Below are 19,879 nucleotides of genomic sequence, written 5' to 3'. Positions count from 1 at the left end.
TCAATCCCTTAGCATCGTTACCCATAAATACTCAGGCAAAAAGCAGCTCGTCATTGATCTATCAGCCCCTCGAGAAAGCTTTACAAGCAGCATAAACTCTCTCATTTCTCAGGATCATTTCTCATTGCATTATATTAAAATATCAGATGCTATCAAATTTATCAAACTACCAGGTCAAGGTTCATGGCTAGCCAAAGCCGATATATAAGACGCCATCAAAGTGATGCCTATTCACCCCTCCCTACACCACCTGTTTGGAATTTGCTGGAACAATAAATATTAGTTTTCCACTCAGCTCACCTTTGGCTGCCATAGCAGCCCAAAAATATTTGACACTCTCTCTGAAGCACTTTACTGGATCCTTCTCAACTCCTGCCACGTTCCATTCCTCCTCCACTTGATGGTGACTTCCTCCTCATCTCGCTTCAGTCGCATCCTCCAGCACAAAAAAAAATCAACTGAAAACCTTGTTCGTCTCACTTGGAGTCCCACTATCCGAAGACAAAACCATCGGTCCGGTCCATTCTCTGTAATTTCTAGGGATAACGCCTCCCTTCTGCTAAGCTAGAATGAAATCGCTCCCTGATTAATTCATTTCAGCTTTCCTCCTCCATCAAGAAACAAGACCTTCTATCTCTCTTCAGCCATTTCAACTTCAATTTATGCATCTCCTCGCACTCTCCATTACAGCCAAGAACATAAACTCCTGCATCAATATGAGGCTAGGAAAGACTTAAAAATGTGGGTCACGTTAATTTCCTACTGGAACGGCCTCTCTTTGTTCTACGACAACTACATCTCAGCTGTAATTTTCATTACATTTGTATTTTTGTAATTTGTAATGCAAATTCTAAAGTATTTTGTATTGAAAATACACATTCATGAGTATTTTGTAATTTCTTAATATGCTCCTATCTCCTATGCCACCCGGCTAAGTTCATTGCAGGATTTCAGATGCAAACAACCTTTTTGCAGTGAGAACGCAACAACATAGAGTTTTTGTAAACAATGTTCTGAATACAAAAATAAGTACCTTTTTCTGTTCCCATATGGTTTGTATCTGAAAAAAGTAGACTATTATCTGATTAAAAGCAAACTTTTTCCCTAAATTCATCCTTGTGTACATATAATTTCTCCAGTCAGGAATTGCAGCCAGTAGCCCAAAGAAAACTGTTAAATTGTCATCACATCCTGTAATAAAAATGTATGTTATATACAGTAGATTATTATTATTATTATTATTATTATTATTATTATTATTATTATTATTATTAGGTTTTATCTATAATTGTGTTCAATGTTTAAAAAAAACTAAAAACAGAACATCCGAAGCGAATGAAAGTGAAGTTTAAAAAGATGTGCCGTTTGCCAACTTTGTACTTTTTATTTCATTCTACTAATAACAAAGGCCAATGTGAGTTAAAGTCAATCATGTTCTTTATTACAAATACATTTGATTGCATTCCCATCAAAGTAGGTGGGTAGAAATATAACAAGATAAATACATAGATAATAGTAGAAAAGCTAAAAGAAAATGATGTCATATGTTGTTCGATTTAAGGAGAGAAAACACTGAACAGTGAAATCTGGTCTACCAAAAAAATTCCAGAAATCTACCACTGTCAATTGATTGCTTCATGTCCTACTCGATGGAATTCATTGTATGACAGTTTGAACCTGCTAATTGACATCGGTGAGGCATCTTTAGAGCAATAACCTTTCAGAAAGAAACTCTTTGTACACTTTAATACCATTCTTCCTGCTGAGCATCTGTTCTCTTTTGCTGGGATCATTTTCAGCTCCCAAAGATGTCAACTGACCTCCTCCAGAAACTTGTATTGATAAAGGAGAACTGATGGAGAACAGCCACTGTAGTATCCTTTTTTATTTGATGTATTTATTTATTTTTATTTAGTGTGCCCAATCATTTTTTTCTGTTATCCTCCCAAATTTAGTGGTGTCTAATTCCATGTACCTCAGTTTGTCAGTCGAGCTTCCTCCTGTCAACCAAAGGCACTCTGTACCCATCGCGGTCCTCCAAGCCATGTGATCCTAGATTCTCTTTTTCTACTGGAAGACCCCAGGTGTTAGACAGTGGTTCATGGATAATAATGTTGAAATTTGCAGTATTTTGCCTATGCATGGTCATTGGTTTATTAAGTGATGTTTCTTTATAAAACACCTTGTCCCTTCCACAAAGCTAAACTAACCTGTCAGTTGTTTATAATCTGTTGAATTAGATTATTTATTATTTGATATTCACGAAACTATTCTAGACGGTTGTTCCGTGCATACAAACCGTTCTTTAACCTATCAATACAGACACACAACAAATATTACATTAGATTTATAATAAAAAATACCCTTGATTGATGTATATTGACTATATTTTTAGCTTTTTTTCTCTTCAATCGGTTGCTATGCAACGCAAAGAAGATTTGCTACTGAAACAGTTACCTTATTTGCATGAGTAAGAAGCTGTTCATGTGTATTCGGTCTAAAGCCCACAGCTCTTGAGGACTGTGGTGTGTGGGAGTCCAGAGATGTGGCAGTGTTCCACCAATTAGGTCAACTACAGTACATGGGCAAAGACAGAGAACCCTGGAGCTGGAGATGAATATATAAGACCCTGCAGTGTGCAGGTGCTGAGAGAGCAGCTTTTTATCTGCTCCACCCACCTCATGGACCCTCAAACGAAGTGGGTTTGAGACAATTATTTATTTTTGTACATCGTTTAATCTTCAATAAAATATGAATTGTTCAAATGTCTGTGTTGTGGGGATTTGTCCTGATCTACTGACACACTGTTTCTGACTTTCTGTAAAAGTACTTTCTATGTCTAAACTTTATTCTAGTATGAAACAGACAACATGTTTTAGAGACTGAATTACATGGAAAAGAAATGTCCATTACACAGTAGTTGGTAGCTAAGAATCTGTTTTTAGTCTCTGGTTTTATATAGATAGGTATTTCATTTTGTTATGTATAGCATATGCAGTACACACGCCTCTGTGTTTATTTTGTTATTATTATTGTTGTTATTATTATTTAAATATATTTTGTTTGTGCTGTTGCTTTAGGTTGGTTAATGCCTCCCCTATCAAAGTTGTGTGGCAGCGGGTGTGCATGGGTTTGTATGTGTGGGGAGCATTGGGTGGCAGGGAGGGAGTTAAAATCCTCCCTGCAAACACATGTGGGAATGTGGCTGGAGCCATCAATTGAATAAATGTTTAAATGATTAAGCCACAGGTGTATGTATAGAGGGATCATGGGTGTTAGTAGAATGTGCTGAGATTTAATGTTGGTGAAGGTGAGGGTTTTGTGTGCTGAGTGGGTATACAGGAGGCAGTGTGGTCCAGAAGTCTAGGGCTTGAAGTCTAGGGCTTGTAAACAGAAGGTCACCAGTTCAAATCCCACCTCTGCCATTGACTCACTCAATGTGTGACCCTGAGCAAGTCACTTACCTCCTTGTGCTCCATCCTGTGGATGAGATGTTAAATCAATGTCCTATTGTAAGGGACTCTGCCCATAATGCACAGTTCACAGCCTACCTCTGTAAAGTGCTTTGCAATGGTGGCCCACTATGAAAGGCACTATATAAATATATTATATTAATATAAGAAATATCACTGGGGTTATGGGAGTATTTGTGAAGCCGTGTACTGTGTGTGAAACCAGGGGCTCAGTCTAAAACCACTGTATTTTATTTTTTTTTTCTTTTGTTTAAACTGTTTGTTTGGCCCTTGTGTCTGTTTGCTTTGTTTTGTTTGTTATTTATAATTCAATAACAAGTGCATTTGTGACTCACCTGCAGTACTTTGTGTGTGTCTGCTTCCTGGTCAGATGTCAGCCACCAGCCATCCGTGACACACTGCCTGTTCTACCTGTTCACCATTTCCTCAGCTTAAATCCAGTGTGTCTTGTTTCTGGGTATGACCTGACAACAGTGCTTTTAAGTGCTCTGCTTTGCTACACTGGTGTTAGTAGTGGGATAAGAGATGGCACACTTACTGTCCCCATACTGGTGGCGAGGGCTCTGCAGCCAGAAAGCAGAAGGTGAAGAGGCAGATGCGTGCCCTGAAGGAAGAAATCGCTCATATGAAGGAGGAGCTGAAAAGGATGCAGCAGGACAGCGCCAGCAGCGGTGGCAGTGTGAGCTGCTCCCTGACAACTCCAGTCTAACAATTCACCGGCCCCGCTTGAGAGACCAGCCGGTCAGAACACCATTGAAGCTGGCCGCTAATTTGGAACTTAGCCCTTGGAAGACCACCAGAAGAAGTTCTGTCTGGTGGCCCGGGTGAACGGATGGGGCCCTGAAGAAAAGGCCACATTGCTGGAGGACTAGGCATTGCAGGTCCTGCTTGACCTCAACCTGGTGGGCCCTTATGACTTTAAAGAGCTTGCCACAGCTTTCAGCTGCCGTTTCGGGAAGGTCGACACAGAGATCGGCCTGCACCACCGACTGGCTACCCGAAGCCATGGCAGTGGGGAGAAGCTGGGGGTTCTGGCTGCAGATGTCTTGTACCTAGTTCTGCGGGGGTATCAAGCGTACCCACCAACAGTGGAGGAGGACTTGGAAGCCTCATGTTCAGCTAGGAAGCCTCCTAGCTGAACATGAGTTCTGGATGGCAGATATCCAGGACTGTTGTATTCTGATGCTGGACTTACTGGCCAAAGTCGGGGCCACCCTCGACCTGGCTCCTGAGGCTATTCATTGACCAAGACCGCCTTCAGTTGGCCGTGGACCAGGAACTAGTGGAGGAGCCGGAAGAGTGAACCAACATTGCCACGTCACCTGAAGAGGAGCAGTGCTTGTCGGCCGCGGAGGGGCAGGACCCGGCCTCTCTCAGAAGCAGATGACAGCGCCCGCTGCACTTTGTGGCATATGGTGTCTCCACTGCCGACCAGCAGGTCTGTAGAAACTATATCCTGTAAAGGGTTAATTAAAAAACTGGATTAGAATAAAGACATTTGTCACTGTTACAGGAACTTAAAACTTAGGACAAGAACAGTGCCGATAATACAAACAGTGGAAAAACACAGCCCTTATCCGAGACATCTGCAGGGGCCTAGAATAAAAGATATTAACCACAACATATAAATGTGTTCACTTAAATATTTTCCATTTCCCCAAATGAAAATCTGAACTCAAGAAATTCTAATGAAACTTGAATTCACGCTGAAGAAGGGCTTTTAAATATATATTTTTTAAATCTTTTAAACCTTTTGTGTACATTTTTTAAAAACCTTTTCTTTCATATGCCTTCAATTTTCTACAGTGCATATATAAAACACACAAGAGTATATTACTGCATATTGCTGGAGGCTCTCATGGCGCCGCTTGTAAAATGCCTTAAATCATGTAATAAAATCAAAACCATAATATTTCTGATAAACGCAACCCTCAATTTAAGTGTGTCAGCCATTTTTAACAATTTTAAATAAATGCAGTAGTAAAATAGGTAAAATGAAGAGAGAAGAGAATGCATTTTACAAATTACATTTATGTAACGGTATTCTTTGTATGTGTACGCACATTTGTTTTGAATTTTCATTTATAAATATTTATATTACTTTGTACTTTAGGTTATTATTTGTTCATTTACGTGTTATGATTTATAATTTAGCACTTTATTTCTGTGTATGGCCTTCCTCCTCCTGCATATATGCTGAAATGACATTTCCTTTTAAGACGAATCAGCAGTGGGCGCGTTGTGGAAAAAGCCTGTTCTCCAGACTGTGTGGTAGTCCTCAGTGATTGGGTGATTTTAGCAATGTGTGCTGTAATTTCCTTTATTCTTTCTTTTAAAAGCTGGCCGGGAAAAGATTCCATGGCCCCCTTTGTGTTTTAGACTGACCCTGGGAGACATGGTTGGAGTGAATGGCTGCAGAGAATCAACTGCACGATTAAGAGGCAATGTATGCGTTGAGTTGGAAAGCACCCGTTTGCGAGATGTTGTGCATTTTGGGTATCCATAGCGGTGGGATGTCTGTAACAGACAGCCCTTTTTCTGAGGAACTTGGTTTTTAAAGAAGGTTCAGCTGCCATCCCTGACTCCAAGGGCAAGCCTATCTTTCTGTCTTCACTTTTATGCTGAGCACTGTTTTTTTGTTTGTTTTTGTTCATGTTTAATTTGGGAACCTCCGGTCTGCGCTAGTGCTGTGTGTGTGGCTATATCTGTTTGAATACCTGTGGAATAAAAAATAATGTAAACTTTACTGTAAACGAGTTGCTGTTACTGAAACTATGACCCTGGTCACACCTGTGGTTTAGGCCGGTTCATGTGTCAACGCTCGAAAAATGAAAAGACGGCCCTGGGCCTGGTGAAATTTAAACCAGCTTTTTGATGAGGCCTAAAGCAGGCAATGCCACCTCAGGGCCGGCCTATCTGTATGTGTGAACCTAACGCAGACCCTGGGCAGGCCTTATTGCGTCAATACGGTGACATAGTTCAAACCACTCCCCTACTAGGTCGAGCACGTAACAGAGCTACTGTTGCTAAGCATAACCATAGTAAATTAAACAATGTCGGTTTTAAGAGGTAGCAACTGGGACAATGCAGAAATTAACACTTAGCGGTCCATTTATTCAATGCTTGTCAGAAGCATCAGGTCCAATTTATTTTCCCATGCGCTATTTATTTTACACGCTCTGTTTTCATTTTAAAACACCACCTTGAGCCCGAACTCCAAGCAAGACATCCAACCCTGGAGGAAGAGCAGCAGGTCCTGGAGGCAAGCGAGGGAGCGGAGCTGGTGCCAACTCCAGAGCCAAAGAGGGGCCGCTGCCTGAGTGCCCAGCACCCCCACCAGAGTGTACAGTGCTAAAAAAGGTAGTAGAACTACACATTTAGACACAACAGGTCCTTTCGATTGTAGAGAATTGTAGACATCTATTTCTTGTAACTTTTCTTTTCCACATACACAAAAGCAAAACTTTTGCTACAAAAGATTTTTTCTAAAATGCTTTGTTTTTGAGAAATTTTGAGAAAGATTATAGTCTTGTGCTGCGCACTGACACTGGGAGCCTACAATTTTGTATTCATGCATTGACCACAAACATTTGTTACGTTTTTTACTTTCGATATAAGCGAAGGAAGGAAAAAAGCCCAAAATATATGCTAAAAGCGACAAAGGAAAATGAACTGCCTGCACGGGGAAGCCCAATTCCGCTAGTTTTAAGTGGAGCTGGCAACAATGACACCAACTCTTGCAACAATGTAATAAAGGAAGCATCATACTGTCCAATCTGGAGGCTGTCTGTGCATCTTTGCCCTAGCTCTTGCCAGATGTGCCTAGATTCCCCTGAATCCCTTTCCACGCTGAGTAGGGGTCATTGCTGGTGAGCATTGCATTCAGCCCCGGACAGTGAAACATCATGCAGCAGACAGAATCATTCCCGCGCGTGGACAGAACAGCTGTGGGGTCGTGCAACAGTCCTGCAAACAGTTTGCAGACTGCACTGGAATACACAGTTCAACACAGACGCACATAACAGAAAGTCCTGGCGTCAGCTCTTTGTTACAGTATTATGAAAAAATAAAAACTCATCTCACCTTTTGCTTTTATCAATAATCCAGCAACTTACATAATTTTCTGCTGAGCAATGGCAGACGGTAATAAATGAAAATAAATTATGCCATACTGTAAACGAAAAAAAAAAGGCATCATTTAACCAAGCGAGTGTTTATTTTATTTTTTATTATTGGTTGCCTGAAAAGCTTAATTTTGCAAGATTATTAGTGAACTGATAAAGTCAAGTCTGCTTTTTGTCACCAGTCCCTTGCAACTTATCTATGTGACTATGAAATGGGCTGAATGAAAATGTGTATCAATTTACTGCTGGAACAAAAAAGACCTACATCAGCAATGTAATAAGTGCGCAGTTCACAGTTAAATATATAGGGCTAAATAATAACATGCATAGAATGAGTACAAATAAACTCTAAAATAATGTTCCGTAACACACTGAAGTCTGTTCAAACTAACTAGATATTAGACAAAGATAGTAGTGCTTGTTCAAGCACTGCTTATAAAACATCAAAGGATAATGGGCTACAGTGATTGAAATATGTAAACTAAGCAATTTCTGTTGCACAGCCATTGTCCGACAATAATAGATGTGCTTTCTTACTAAGAACCCAAGCGTACAGTAGGATAGTGCTTCTATTATAGAACACAGGGATTAAATTAGGAGAAATACTTCAATGTTAAAAAGAATCTACTAGAAATAATGCTCTGAAATTTGAAGGCGCTGTGCTGAAGCTTTTAGATGTGCAGCTCCTCTGTTTAATCATTAGGACTGTTAAGGATTAGAACTAGCAACCTAAACAGCAAACAGCCATTTCAGAAGTATCTAAATTGGAATGTCATTTTAGCAACAGGTATGCTAAATATGACCTATATGTGTCCTCTGTATTGTACATCCAACATTTGATGGCACTCAACCCAAGGACATCAGCAATGTGATCCAGTAAACTTGAACGCAGGAGTTAGAGGTATTTAGAGACAGTTACTGCCCAAAGCAAGATAATCTTGCATGTTGTGTGTTTAACCTGGATATTCTTTCTTAAAGGCGTTCATGGAAATCCACATTGCTCTACCTAACCAATTACTCTGACATTTGAAGTCATACATTATGTGAGGTCGAGCCCCTTCTGCACTGCAGACAAGGAGGCTGGGTGTTTACAGTAAGATACTGTGATAAGGCACTGCAGTGTGTCACTGTGATTTTTGGTAGTACCAGGAGGTACCCAGGCATACACTGCTGTGTGTCAAGGAGGCGTCTTTTAATTTCAGTAAGGGATTATCTACAAATGTAGACTTCAGTAAAACCTGCCTAACAATGTTTTGAAGTTTTACTATTGTAAAACTGTTGTATACTGCTAAATAATATTGCATTATTATGTATTGTACATGTCACTGTTTCATATCCCCTGCACACAGAAAACTGGTTCCCTTCTATTATTCATTTTACAGTATTCCAAGCAACATTTTCAGGCGTGCAGATTTGACGCCTTGGCGGAAAGAATGATTAGGGCGGGGTTTGATAATTTAACACCAGTAGGTTGTCTGGTGCTAAACTTTCAAAACAGTTTAGCACCAATTTTCAAAACTGTGGCACCGATTTGAAGCTACAGAGCACTAGTGGTGCTGCCTAAATACTGGCTGAATGATAAAGAAATTAGAGAACACATTTTCTGATAAATGGCCCAGTGTCCACCTTCCCCCAGACAAGTTCATCTGCATGAAACAGGGGAGAGGTGGTGGCCAGATCGACACAATAAACATGTATGATTTCATTCATATGCAGGAATCTGTTATTAAAAGGTAGTGTATCCTTTCATAAAACCAAACATGTGTAGACATGTACAGTACTGTAAAAGTTCTGTGAAGCTTAGAGGAGAATGGTATAATTACTAATGGATCATGTCCTGTTAACCTGTTGTTAGTTAAGTCACAGAGCACAGTTAGATTTCAGTTTCCCAAGGATCCACCAAGGGCAGTATTGTTGTTGACCAGTTGTTGAAATGCAGGTAACCTTTAATAAATTACATTTGTTGCCACCAGGAGGCAGCAATACCCTTGGGTAATGTAGTGTAATTCAAACAAATCTTAACCCTGTAATTTAAAGGATTACTGTATATCTTCTACATTCTTATAACATTTCATTTCTTACCTTTAACATGCTATTACAGTGCATGTGTTTTCTCTCATTCTCTACAACAAAAATGTGAATTTCTAAATGGAGGGTGTTTTAAAAATGGCCACTAGGGTTTTGAGGTTGTAATCTGTGTATAGAGATTGTTCATTTACTACTCAAAGTTGCCACAGTTGCAGAAACCACTTCATAAATTCAGCTTTTAGGAGTCTTTTCAGAAGCACTCACACAGTTAAAAGGGGGTATTAGTTAGTAAGCCTGGTAAATAATGATCCAAATAGAAACAGCAACAGAGAATAATTCATTACAACTGGACATTAAACAGGTAAGACAATAAATATTCTGAAAATGTAGATGGATTTAACGACTCCTAATTGCATCTAAGTTGTTTCGTGATGATTTTAAAAGCAGACTCTTGCTTTTACGGGACAAATTGGCTGATCTAGCCTACATATATACACACAACTAGAACTGAAAAGCAGCTCCTGAACTCAACTGAAAGCCTCTTCAAATTATACAAAACTGCAAAACTGTATTTGAGTAATTGCAGTTAATATTATTGGGACATTATTATATAGGTAAGTGGGGTTTAAAGCTACTTACTGGGTGTGAACCAGAAACCTCACACACCTCAAGCAAGCATCTTAACCAGTATGCAGAAGAGCTGATTATGTCTGCATTTGTGGTTATAGAACTTTTAATCTCATCACACACATTACACAGCACTGCCCATTACACTATTCTTCAACTTTCATCACATATCCCTATAATCCACTTTGGTGAAATGAATTGCTGGACCTCAGTTTTTGTCTGGACATTAGTGTACATCATAAAACCACCACACAATCTGACACAATTTAGGGGATCAGGACTGAATAGATATATAATGTACAGAAAGGATTATGAGGTGGTTTTTTTTTTTGTTTTTTTTTTAGTTATTTAACTCTTTTTCAAGCAAGCTTTCTCTTTACATTCTCTTACTGCATATAATAATAAAAAACATTACTGGATATTCAAGCAACTCATCTTTCATACTCCATAATTACTGCTTGGACATTTTCTTAGTCGTTAAAATAAATGTAGGTGTATTCAGAAATTAATCATGACATTAATCATGACATCAGCCTCTGGTCTTTTGTTCCGCTTTGCCTGGTCCTCATCCCTTCAATTAGTACTGCCTGTAGGTGGAATTCTGCCATCGGAAAGCACTCAGAAAACCCTTGTCAAATGACATTCTATTTGTTTATTTATTTAGCATTTTTATATAGCGCCACTCGCCAATTTGCATCGGAGACATTAAAATAATTTAACATATAGTACCATGCTATAAAAAACATGGTACATCATAAATAATCTAAAACACACAGAACAATACAATGTAAATATATTGCATAAAATTATAAACTTTCAAATAATGTATTAAATTATTAAAACCCCTTCCAGCTCTTTGAAGTTACCCAAATATTTTTTTGATAAAGCAAAGTTTTTAATTGCTTTCTAAACTTTAAACAAGGCTAGGTTTTAATTTCCACTGGCAACAAATTCCATAGATAAGCTGCTCTGGCCTGAAAGTGGTGACCTCCCAAATTAACCCGAGAGAAAAAAGGAGGAGAAATATGGAGGGAACCATTTAGAAATTCCTGGTATTGATTCTAACAGGAAGAACAGCTTGAAGATAGGCTGGTGCAACTCCATTTAATGCTTGATAAACAGTGCAAAGGATCTTGAAATCTATTCCCTCAAGGACCGGGAGCCAGTGTAGTTGGCTTCAACTGGAGTGATGCGGGAGCACATCTAGATTGCTTTGGCAAATGATTGACTACCATGTTGGAGGTCTTCATTCACTAAGCTGTACAGCAGGATTGTTGATACATTGAGTAAATCTTTTCTCCAAATGTGTTCGTTCTTTTACATATTAGGGATGGGGACTATGTATATAATTACGTATACACTACACACACAAAGGCAGAGCAATAACAATAGAAAAAAACCCCAGGATTCATTCAAACAGACCTAGAGTAAGAGGTGAAAAGGCATATTTTAAGACATATTGGTCCATATTCACTCAGGAGTTATTTAGAATATGATTTCTGATTAAATTTGATGCTCATGAAACCAAACCAAACTTGTTGGTTTTTTTTCCTATTATCAATGGCAGTGAAATAAATATACCTGTTTTTATTAAAGCAAGCCATATCCCTCTATAAAAATGTAAGACCACTGACATCTATTACTTCATTCTGAACAGATTTTTTTTTTGACATCATTCAGTTTTAGAAGGATTTCACAAATACCATTGCATTACTACAATACATTTAGTTTATTACAAAGTTTACATTTCTTGAAAATTACAGTTCTTGGTATGTTAATAAGTTGCCATTTTATTATATTAATTAAACCTATTAAATATTAATATGATTTTCATGACATGTTTCCTGCATTTTAAAATAATTGAAGATGTTTCAAGGGCAGCTGGATCCCTGAGCAAAGTGTCCTGGGATTGTATTCTATTCATCCTGGACATTTGGTTGAACATCCTGTTCATGTATTCAAATAGCAGAAGATCCTTTACTTGTATAGTACTAAATAAAAATGTAGTTGCTGGTAGGAACAGCTGAATCTATTGTTTGTTGCTTACATCTTTTGAGTCCTTTCTGATCATTTCCCTTTAAAATAGAGCCTGAAAAAGAGAACCTTCATGAAAAAGAATCAACTGTACTTCCTCTATTTTTTTACCTAAACAGGTACATGTATGCTCAGTATGAATTATCAATAGCTCATTAATTAACGAGGGACAATCAACTTGGAGATATGTAGTACGCTTGATTTACAAATGAATTAGGAACTGATAAAAATGCTAGCTTACCAGTCACTCAACAGCCATTTTCTTATTCATGAATACAACATAACAATAAACCTTCTGCTAATTATTAAATGGATACATTTTACCCTTTACATTTTCCTAATAATCATTATCTTCCCTGTTTAATATCCTATTGTGTGTGTGTGTGTGTGTGTGTGTGTGTGTGTGTGTTCTCTATCATTATCTCTTGCTGTTTCTATTTACCAGCTTCTGAAGGTTGAAATTTAAATGGGCTGAAGTCTGGTGGATTTTTAAGTTAAAATTATGGGTGTGTAACTAGTATTTCTGTTCTAGTATGCCTAATAGACATGTATAGTTAAAATAAATGCATTTGAAATGCATGCTTATTAAATTAGAACAGAACACATTAAGGCTGGCTTTTTACTAAGACATACTACTCAATGAATTACTTCCCTAGTCCCTCACTTTTAAGATTCTTTAGTAGCAGAATGACTCACAGATTTGAATCAGGAGGAAGTTCATGCATTGTAAAGAGCAAGGCCACAGCCTCTACTGTGTTTGTTCTGCCTCTGTTTAATTCAGATAAAGCAGGTGTAGAGTGGGGGGGTGAAATGTAAAGATGCATTAATTTTTTTTTTTTTTTACTTCCCTACCCAAGGCCATGAGTGGCACAGTGGGCAGAGAAGGCCATTTAGTCTACCAGTGCTAGTCCGGCTCCTAATCGCTGTTGGATTTCAAAACTTTGTTAAAGATAGTTTTAAAGGAGCCCAATGGTTCAGCATCAACACCATGGCTAGGTAACCCGTTCCATATCATCACCACTCTCTCTGTGTGAAGGCGTATCTCCTACCCTCTGCTCTAAGTCTGTGCACTCAGTTTCCAAATGTGTCCTCTGGTCTGTGCTATTCTTAAAGTATTGGCTGGGGTTAACTTGGTCATCTTCTGAGATTTTAAAGGTGCTGCCTCACCAGTGTGTTATACAACATCATCATAACATTGAGATTTGTATCCTGCAATGGGATGGACCTGATTGCAGCCACACATCGTGCCCAATTGAATCCCACCCATACATGACTTGTGTAAAGACTTCCATACTGGAGGCAACTACAACAACACAACTGACACTTTAATTGTACAGATTAGTCCCAAGAAAGAAACTGCTATTAAATTGTATGTGGGGGTTTTAAGCTTTCAACCCATCAGCTCCATCATTAAGCATTTGGCTGCTGGTATGTGCAGGGTAAAGACTAAACAAACCATCTCCACCCAGTAAGCTGACAATGCTGGCTCCAGAATTTACTAGATAAATAAGATGAATACTTCAAATGCTGTTTTAATATTACTTTATTTCCACTTTCCTTTCTTAGATGATGTTTGTGAAATGGACAAAATAAATAGTAAAGTATTCTCACAAACAGCTGGGCAGGTCTGTTTCCATTACACCCCACATTGACTACTTATGGTTTAGTTTGAGTTTTGCAAAGAATGGATATATGGACATGTTAAATGCTCAAAGTCATTCACCGCAATCCGCTGGGTTATCCAGCCATTAACTATGAGGAGTGCACTCAGAGGCTGGCTGCATCAAAACAGGACCACAAGCAGGGAGAAGATCGGGGGCTTGTGTAAGAATGGTTCTTTATAGAACATAAACAAAAAACAGTTCCAGAGAAAGCTCTATATAGAAGGAAGCCTCTGCTGAGGGACGGGAGTTCCCTGTTAGTGACAATTTCCACACTGTCACATGAGCACTGTTTCAATAAATGTTCTTCCATACATAAAGATAAGCATACTGCCCATCATTCCACTTCATGCATTGTTAAACTATGTATTTAGGAATTTAAAATACATCTCATACATATTAGATTTGTAAATGCATCTTAAAGAGTTTATTTTAATTGTTGAGAATATACTTTAGAAGCTAAAAAAGTACACCCAATGTAAAGTATACACTACAGTGTAAAGTATGTAATACTAAGATGTGTTCTTAATCTGTTGCATAAGATTTGGTCTTAATTGTTAAACATTTGATTTCCAGTGTGCATTGTTAATTTGTACAATGCCATATAGGAAAGATTAATTTTCTTGATATAGTCTGATGCACCTTAATGTTCTTCGGATGTTATAGCTATTCATAACTTAAATAAATAAAATACAGACACTTTATACAAAATTAACCTGTTATAGCCTATGCGTCATGTGTAAAATAAATAGTGTGTTAATCGTTCTATCATTTTTAGAATCGATGTTTTTCGATTTGGCATAAACTGAGCGCAGTAGAGCGTTTTACAGAAACTGTAATGTTCATCATGAGCTGCGGAATAAACACATGCATAAGACTTTAAAGTTACTTTCAGCATGACGGTTGCAAGTTGGCATGTACGTGTAGTTAACACAGTTCTGCGTGCGTATTGCGCCTTGGGTATACTACGACTTCCTTCCAGCAAAAGCGAAAGCTGGTCCGTCTCTCCATCTATTAGTCTTCCTGATATCCTGAGATGTTCAGAGCGCGGTGTCTTCTTTTCATCTACTCAGCTGCTGTATAAATGCAAATTATCCGCCCCCACCGCATTTATCCGAGGAACAAGAGGGCGTGTAACCACACAACCGAGTCCTCCAATCGGCACTTACTTCAGTGACAAACTTTCCTCCAATCAGGCGAACCCCCAAACTTCAGCGAGTGGAGTGGAGTTGCCTGCGATCATTTTCCACTCCTTTATCCTATTTAGAGGAGCTGGGGGTGAATAACTTCAATGGGCATCCTTTTGTATTTATGGTAATAAACCTTTCACTCTGGGCAAAGTTCCATTGTCTGGCCGCAGGTTTATATAAAGACGATGCTGTGGCAGGACACAAGCCCAGTTTGAGAACCGCTTTACCTTACTTGATACCACCAGCGATCAGCTTGATCTGCAATGAGTTGTCTGGAGGTTATGTATCACCATCAGCCTTATGGAGCGCACTCGTATTTGCCAGCGACATCAGCAGCAGCGGCGGCAGCAGCTTATAAAGCAGCATACTACCATCATCACCACCAGAGTCAGCAGGTTTGTACACCATTCATCTCCTGTCGTTATTAATATCGTCAATAAAGGCAAACAATATGTCAACTCTAAAGCGCAGTTAATGTTTAAATGCGCTTTGCAGGATTATTTGTCAAAGGAAACACACTTTTAAAACGTTAACAGTGGGGTTCCTGTTGCGCAGTAGTTCTTCGCTCGTCTAACTCATGTAAGTAGTAACCCTTACTGACGTTCTGCAGGAGCTAGCAGGCACTTTGTGTCGGTCGCAGTAACATTCCTACGCAAGTTTTAGGCTTGCCCTGCTAGCCTTTTGCGCTGCTTTAATCACAGATCAATTTGAACCAAACTCTTGAAGCACCAGGTTTGTGGAACAGTTCAGTGTTACATTTATAATAGTTACAGAATCCTAATACTATTCTAGAAGCATAAGTTGTACATGTACTGTTATTGAGCTGTCAGTTTAAAAAAAATGCAAAATAATACTTTAAACATGAATTATCCACCTAGGAGTGTTATAATGAGGTTTATTTGGATTAATGTATTGTGTTCATTAAATCATCTCTTGGGAAGCATCTACAATTTCTATAGGATTGTGGTACAAAACTTGTAATCCTGTAGTAGGCTAATTGTATGTATTATAGACACTTTAGGTGTCTATAGTCAGAAATAATTAGGACCACCATTTGCCTCAGTGTCACAGACTGGTTACAAATAAATATATATATGTTTTATAAAGGCTTTACAGGAAAAGTGGCACATCACATCAATCTATCTATAACTAGTCATTAGTCATTTTATTTGCAAGTCCCACAGCAAAACAGCAATCAGAGTGACTTACTTGCTCTCCATGTTCTCTATTGTGCGTTATTAGTAAATAACATGGCCTGATTTAGAAAGTTTGCTAGAAAAACGAGCATCCACGACCATAGTGAGCTTCAATTTGGGGCATTGAGGTGCTACTCAGCCTGCGTCAGTCTCTGTCAGGAACAGAAAGTCTGATGGTTTCTCTGTTGAACATTTTAGTAAAAAATATATACTTACAGAACAGACCAAAACTCCTGAGAGTTACTTTACTATTAAACTTTTTCTTAAAACCCTACACAGCCAAGGCATTACCCAGAGATATCGCATGTAATCAGATCACTCACGCTTGGATAGCTTAAAGATTCACTCCATCAACTAGATTTTTTAGGTAACTGTAGCTGCATTTGTATCTTGTCTTTTGCAAGTACGTGTGTGTGTGTGGGGAGGGCCATTGTGAGATAGGAGGGATGGGCTTCTGAGAATGCGCAGGTTCCTTACGCATTCATTGCTTCTTTCACAGAAGTTAGCAGTGTTCAGTAAGATGCACGAGTCCCTGGGTCCCCCAGCAGCCACTAAAGAGGAGGAGGAGGAGGAGGCGACGAAGGAGCAGCCAGCAGAGACAGAGTACCTCAGCTCCAGATGCATCCTCTTCACTTACTTCCAGGGAGATATTGGTGATGTGGTGGATGAGCACTTCAGCAGAGCCCTCAGTCAGACGTGCAGCTTCAGCCTGGAACCCTCAGCCCTCAAAAGCCAGAAGACACCAAGCAGCTCCCTGTGGAAAGGTGAGGCTTGGGGTTAGTTTATTTTACTGTAGTATACTTATGAAATGTTTTAGTTGCAAATACTTATTTTAAACTGGTTCTGAACTCTTTGGTAAAATACTTCATATAGCTGTCATACAATTCTATATTTCGTTTTGTGAATATTTATAAAAATGAACTTCAGTTTCACAATTAGTGCACAGTGCATACTTTTTTAAGCTCAAGATTATGCATTGATTGCATTTTTATTAAATTAAAATGCATTCAATCAATGTGAACACTATTTTATTTTTCATAACAACAAATGCCTACAGTTGCTTATTTTACCAGTTTTTGTTAAAAAAAAAAAGAAAACTATCAAACTAGCCTGATAGTGTATGCAGAGCTGAACTAATCTTCTTGGCTTTGATTAGAAAAACTATGTATCCTCGTGTTAGCTGATATCCTACTGAAAGTAAAGTATCTTTAAATTAAAATATGTCGCTGGTAACACTAAAATATATAATTAATACAAGTATCTCTAATTAATACAAGTATCTTTAAACAGATTTCAATACTACTGGAAATATAAGTTAAAGACTTATATTCTTTAAAGACTTATTCATTTAAGATCTGTCTTTCTCAGTGCTTATTATTGGTTTGCTGTATTTGATGTGTGGTGTTTGTTTGCTGTTTTCAGAAGGCGCCACGTTGTCCGGAAGTCAGTTCCCTGCTTCTCTCTGGAATACTTCGTACCAGCCTCAGGCTCCTCCCTGCCTCAGTGGAGTTCACCCGGAGTTCCCTAGTGCAGCTGCTGGCACATTCCATTCTTCAGACCCTCCGAGCTGGGCCGGCCATGCACTGCACCAGCCTGCCCTGCCCCCTGCCCCTGCCGTCTCAGACTCCTGGCATTACCCGCTGGCATCACAAGCTAGCCCTTCCTACACACACGTCCACGACGTATACTCACACATGCACACCCACTCCCATCCACACCATCACCCTCACCACTCACACATCCTGCACCACCCCCATTCCTCCCACCTGGACCACCGCTACAGCCCCCTGCTGGTCCCCACGGTGCGCACAGCCTGCAACCCCACCCCCCAGGGTGATATCCCAAAGACCGACCCCGCCTCCGTCACCACTGCCACCCAGTTGTGGGCCGGAGCTTTCCACAGCAGAGTCGATGTCAGCTTCGACACAGGTATGACCGTATAAATAATAGTGAATAAAAGAATACTTTAGCAGGGTTCATTTAATCTAACACATTGCGTTGCTTCCAGACATTGAAGTAGTCTTGGCACGTGTTTTTAATCAGATTTTAAAGTGGTTATGAAAAGATGTGTTTGGATTTTTTTTTTTCCTTATATGCACAGTTTTTTGGCGGCAATAATTTTTAATTATATATTGTTTAATATGTGTGCATGTTGCTGCTTTTAATTCAGATTATGATTAGGTTAACATCATTTTAATTCAAGTAGAACATCGTTTAATAATGCTTCGGACATGCAATTATAAAATATTAGTCCAAATAATGTTGAAATTGGGAAGGGTTTCTTTAAGTGACAACGTTGTTTCTTCCCCAGGTTTGCAACACCAAGACAAAGGCAAAGGGTCTATTTGGTTCTGAAGAGGAAGAGTGTTGTAGCACCTGAGAGACAGCCCTGTTTTGCACCACTATTTTGAACTACAATTGTCTGGAAATCTTGCAGAAGTGAACGGGTGCAGGCAAGGTGACTGAGTCTTTTTCCTTAAACAGAGATAATGGAATTTGAATCTTTAAAGAATGTTATGTCCCGGAGACTGGCACATGAATTGGTTTGGAGAGCATTGCTGTTCAACAGGGGAATTCACAAGCCTGCCTAAGATGCCTGGGCTTGCACCACCAAGAAATTGGGAAAGCTAATAATTAATAGTAAATGACACTTTTTCATTTCAAGCACAGTACTGTGAGAGACAAGCTCATTTCAAGAGGAGTGTTCTTTTATTTTGCGGGGGATCCTGTTACTATGGGTCGATAAGAGATATTTTATAAATATATATATATATATAGATATATATATATATATATATATATATAATATAGATATATATAGTAATATATACCCTAAGAATACCCTGTTGAGAAACTGTTTTTTTTCTCTCCTAAACATGAAGATCTTTTTGTAAAATAATACATCTTTTGTGATAATTGTGTACAGTTCTGTTTAAAGAACCTTTCTATGTGATGCACTGGGTAGAAAATAAAGACAATTTTGCATGATAAAATAAACAGGACAGCTTTTTTATGTGTAAATATTTAACGTTCAGTGCTATGTTCCGATGTGTGTGTGTTTTCTTTTTGTGATTTGTTTACAAGATAACTGTTGTTGTAAAACAATTGTTTTTAACACAATGGAATTATCAATGTGTCATCTGGCCTGCTGAGTTCTATTGGCAGACACAGTTTCTCCTGTACTTTGATTTTGCATACAGTGCATTACAAGATTGTTAAGCTCAGTGTATGGATTTTATTAGAATTCATGAATTTCCGTAAAAGGCTTAGCGGAAAAAACACCATTTACATGAGATTTGTTTTAAATGTTGCAGTTCAATTATGAATCTGAAGTCAATTCCACCAAAGATTACACCCAGTAAAAGTAAAATAGCTCAGTTAAATTAAATAGGGTAGTGTAATATATTTTATACAGTTCTGTTTGAAATTTTGGAAAGGTTATAGTTCTTCAATAAAAAAATGAAAAAATAACAGCTTAAATTCATGCGATATACGTGTCAAGAATGTCAAGAAAAACAGTTATAAATTACTTTTTTATGACCCTTA

General features: G+C 38.6%; 1 protein-coding gene across 1 annotated transcript; it reads left to right on the top strand.

The window, feature by feature from the left end:
* The first annotated feature begins 15,187 nt into the window (after window positions 1–15,187).
* On the top strand, window positions 15,188–19,076 carry LOC121328033 (transcription cofactor vestigial-like protein 3). The gene is made up of 4 exons (XM_041272486.1): window positions 15,188–15,532; window positions 16,833–17,097; window positions 17,756–18,262; window positions 18,645–19,076. The coding sequence occupies exons 1-4, from the start codon at window positions 15,401–15,403 to the stop codon at window positions 18,686–18,688; spliced, it is 948 nt and encodes a 315-aa protein (XP_041128420.1). The 5' UTR covers window positions 15,188–15,400; the 3' UTR covers window positions 18,689–19,076.
* The last annotated feature ends 803 nt before the right edge of the window (window positions 19,077–19,879 follow it).

The sequence above is a fragment of the Polyodon spathula genome, chromosome 15 (genome assembly GCF_017654505.1).
Source record: "Polyodon spathula isolate WHYD16114869_AA chromosome 15, ASM1765450v1, whole genome shotgun sequence".
NCBI lineage: Eukaryota > Metazoa > Chordata > Actinopteri > Acipenseriformes > Polyodontidae > Polyodon > Polyodon spathula.
Note: the sequence above shows the minus strand (reverse complement) of the source record. Positions and strands in the feature narration are given on the sequence as shown.

What these genes read in the sequence shown, in the direction of transcription:
- LOC121328033 (XM_041272486.1), top strand. Translation starts at nt 15,401, where the DNA reads ATGAGTTGTCTGGAGGTTATGTATCACCATCAGCCTTATGGAGCGCAC. An exon ending in ATCACCACCAGAGTCAGCAG is followed by an intron (nt 15,533 to 16,832) that starts GTTTGTACACCA and finishes CTTCTTTCACAG; the next exon opens with AAGTTAGCAGTGTTCAGTAA. An exon ending in AAGCAGCTCCCTGTGGAAAG is followed by an intron (nt 17,098 to 17,755) that starts GTGAGGCTTGGG and finishes TGCTGTTTTCAG; the next exon opens with AAGGCGCCACGTTGTCCGGA.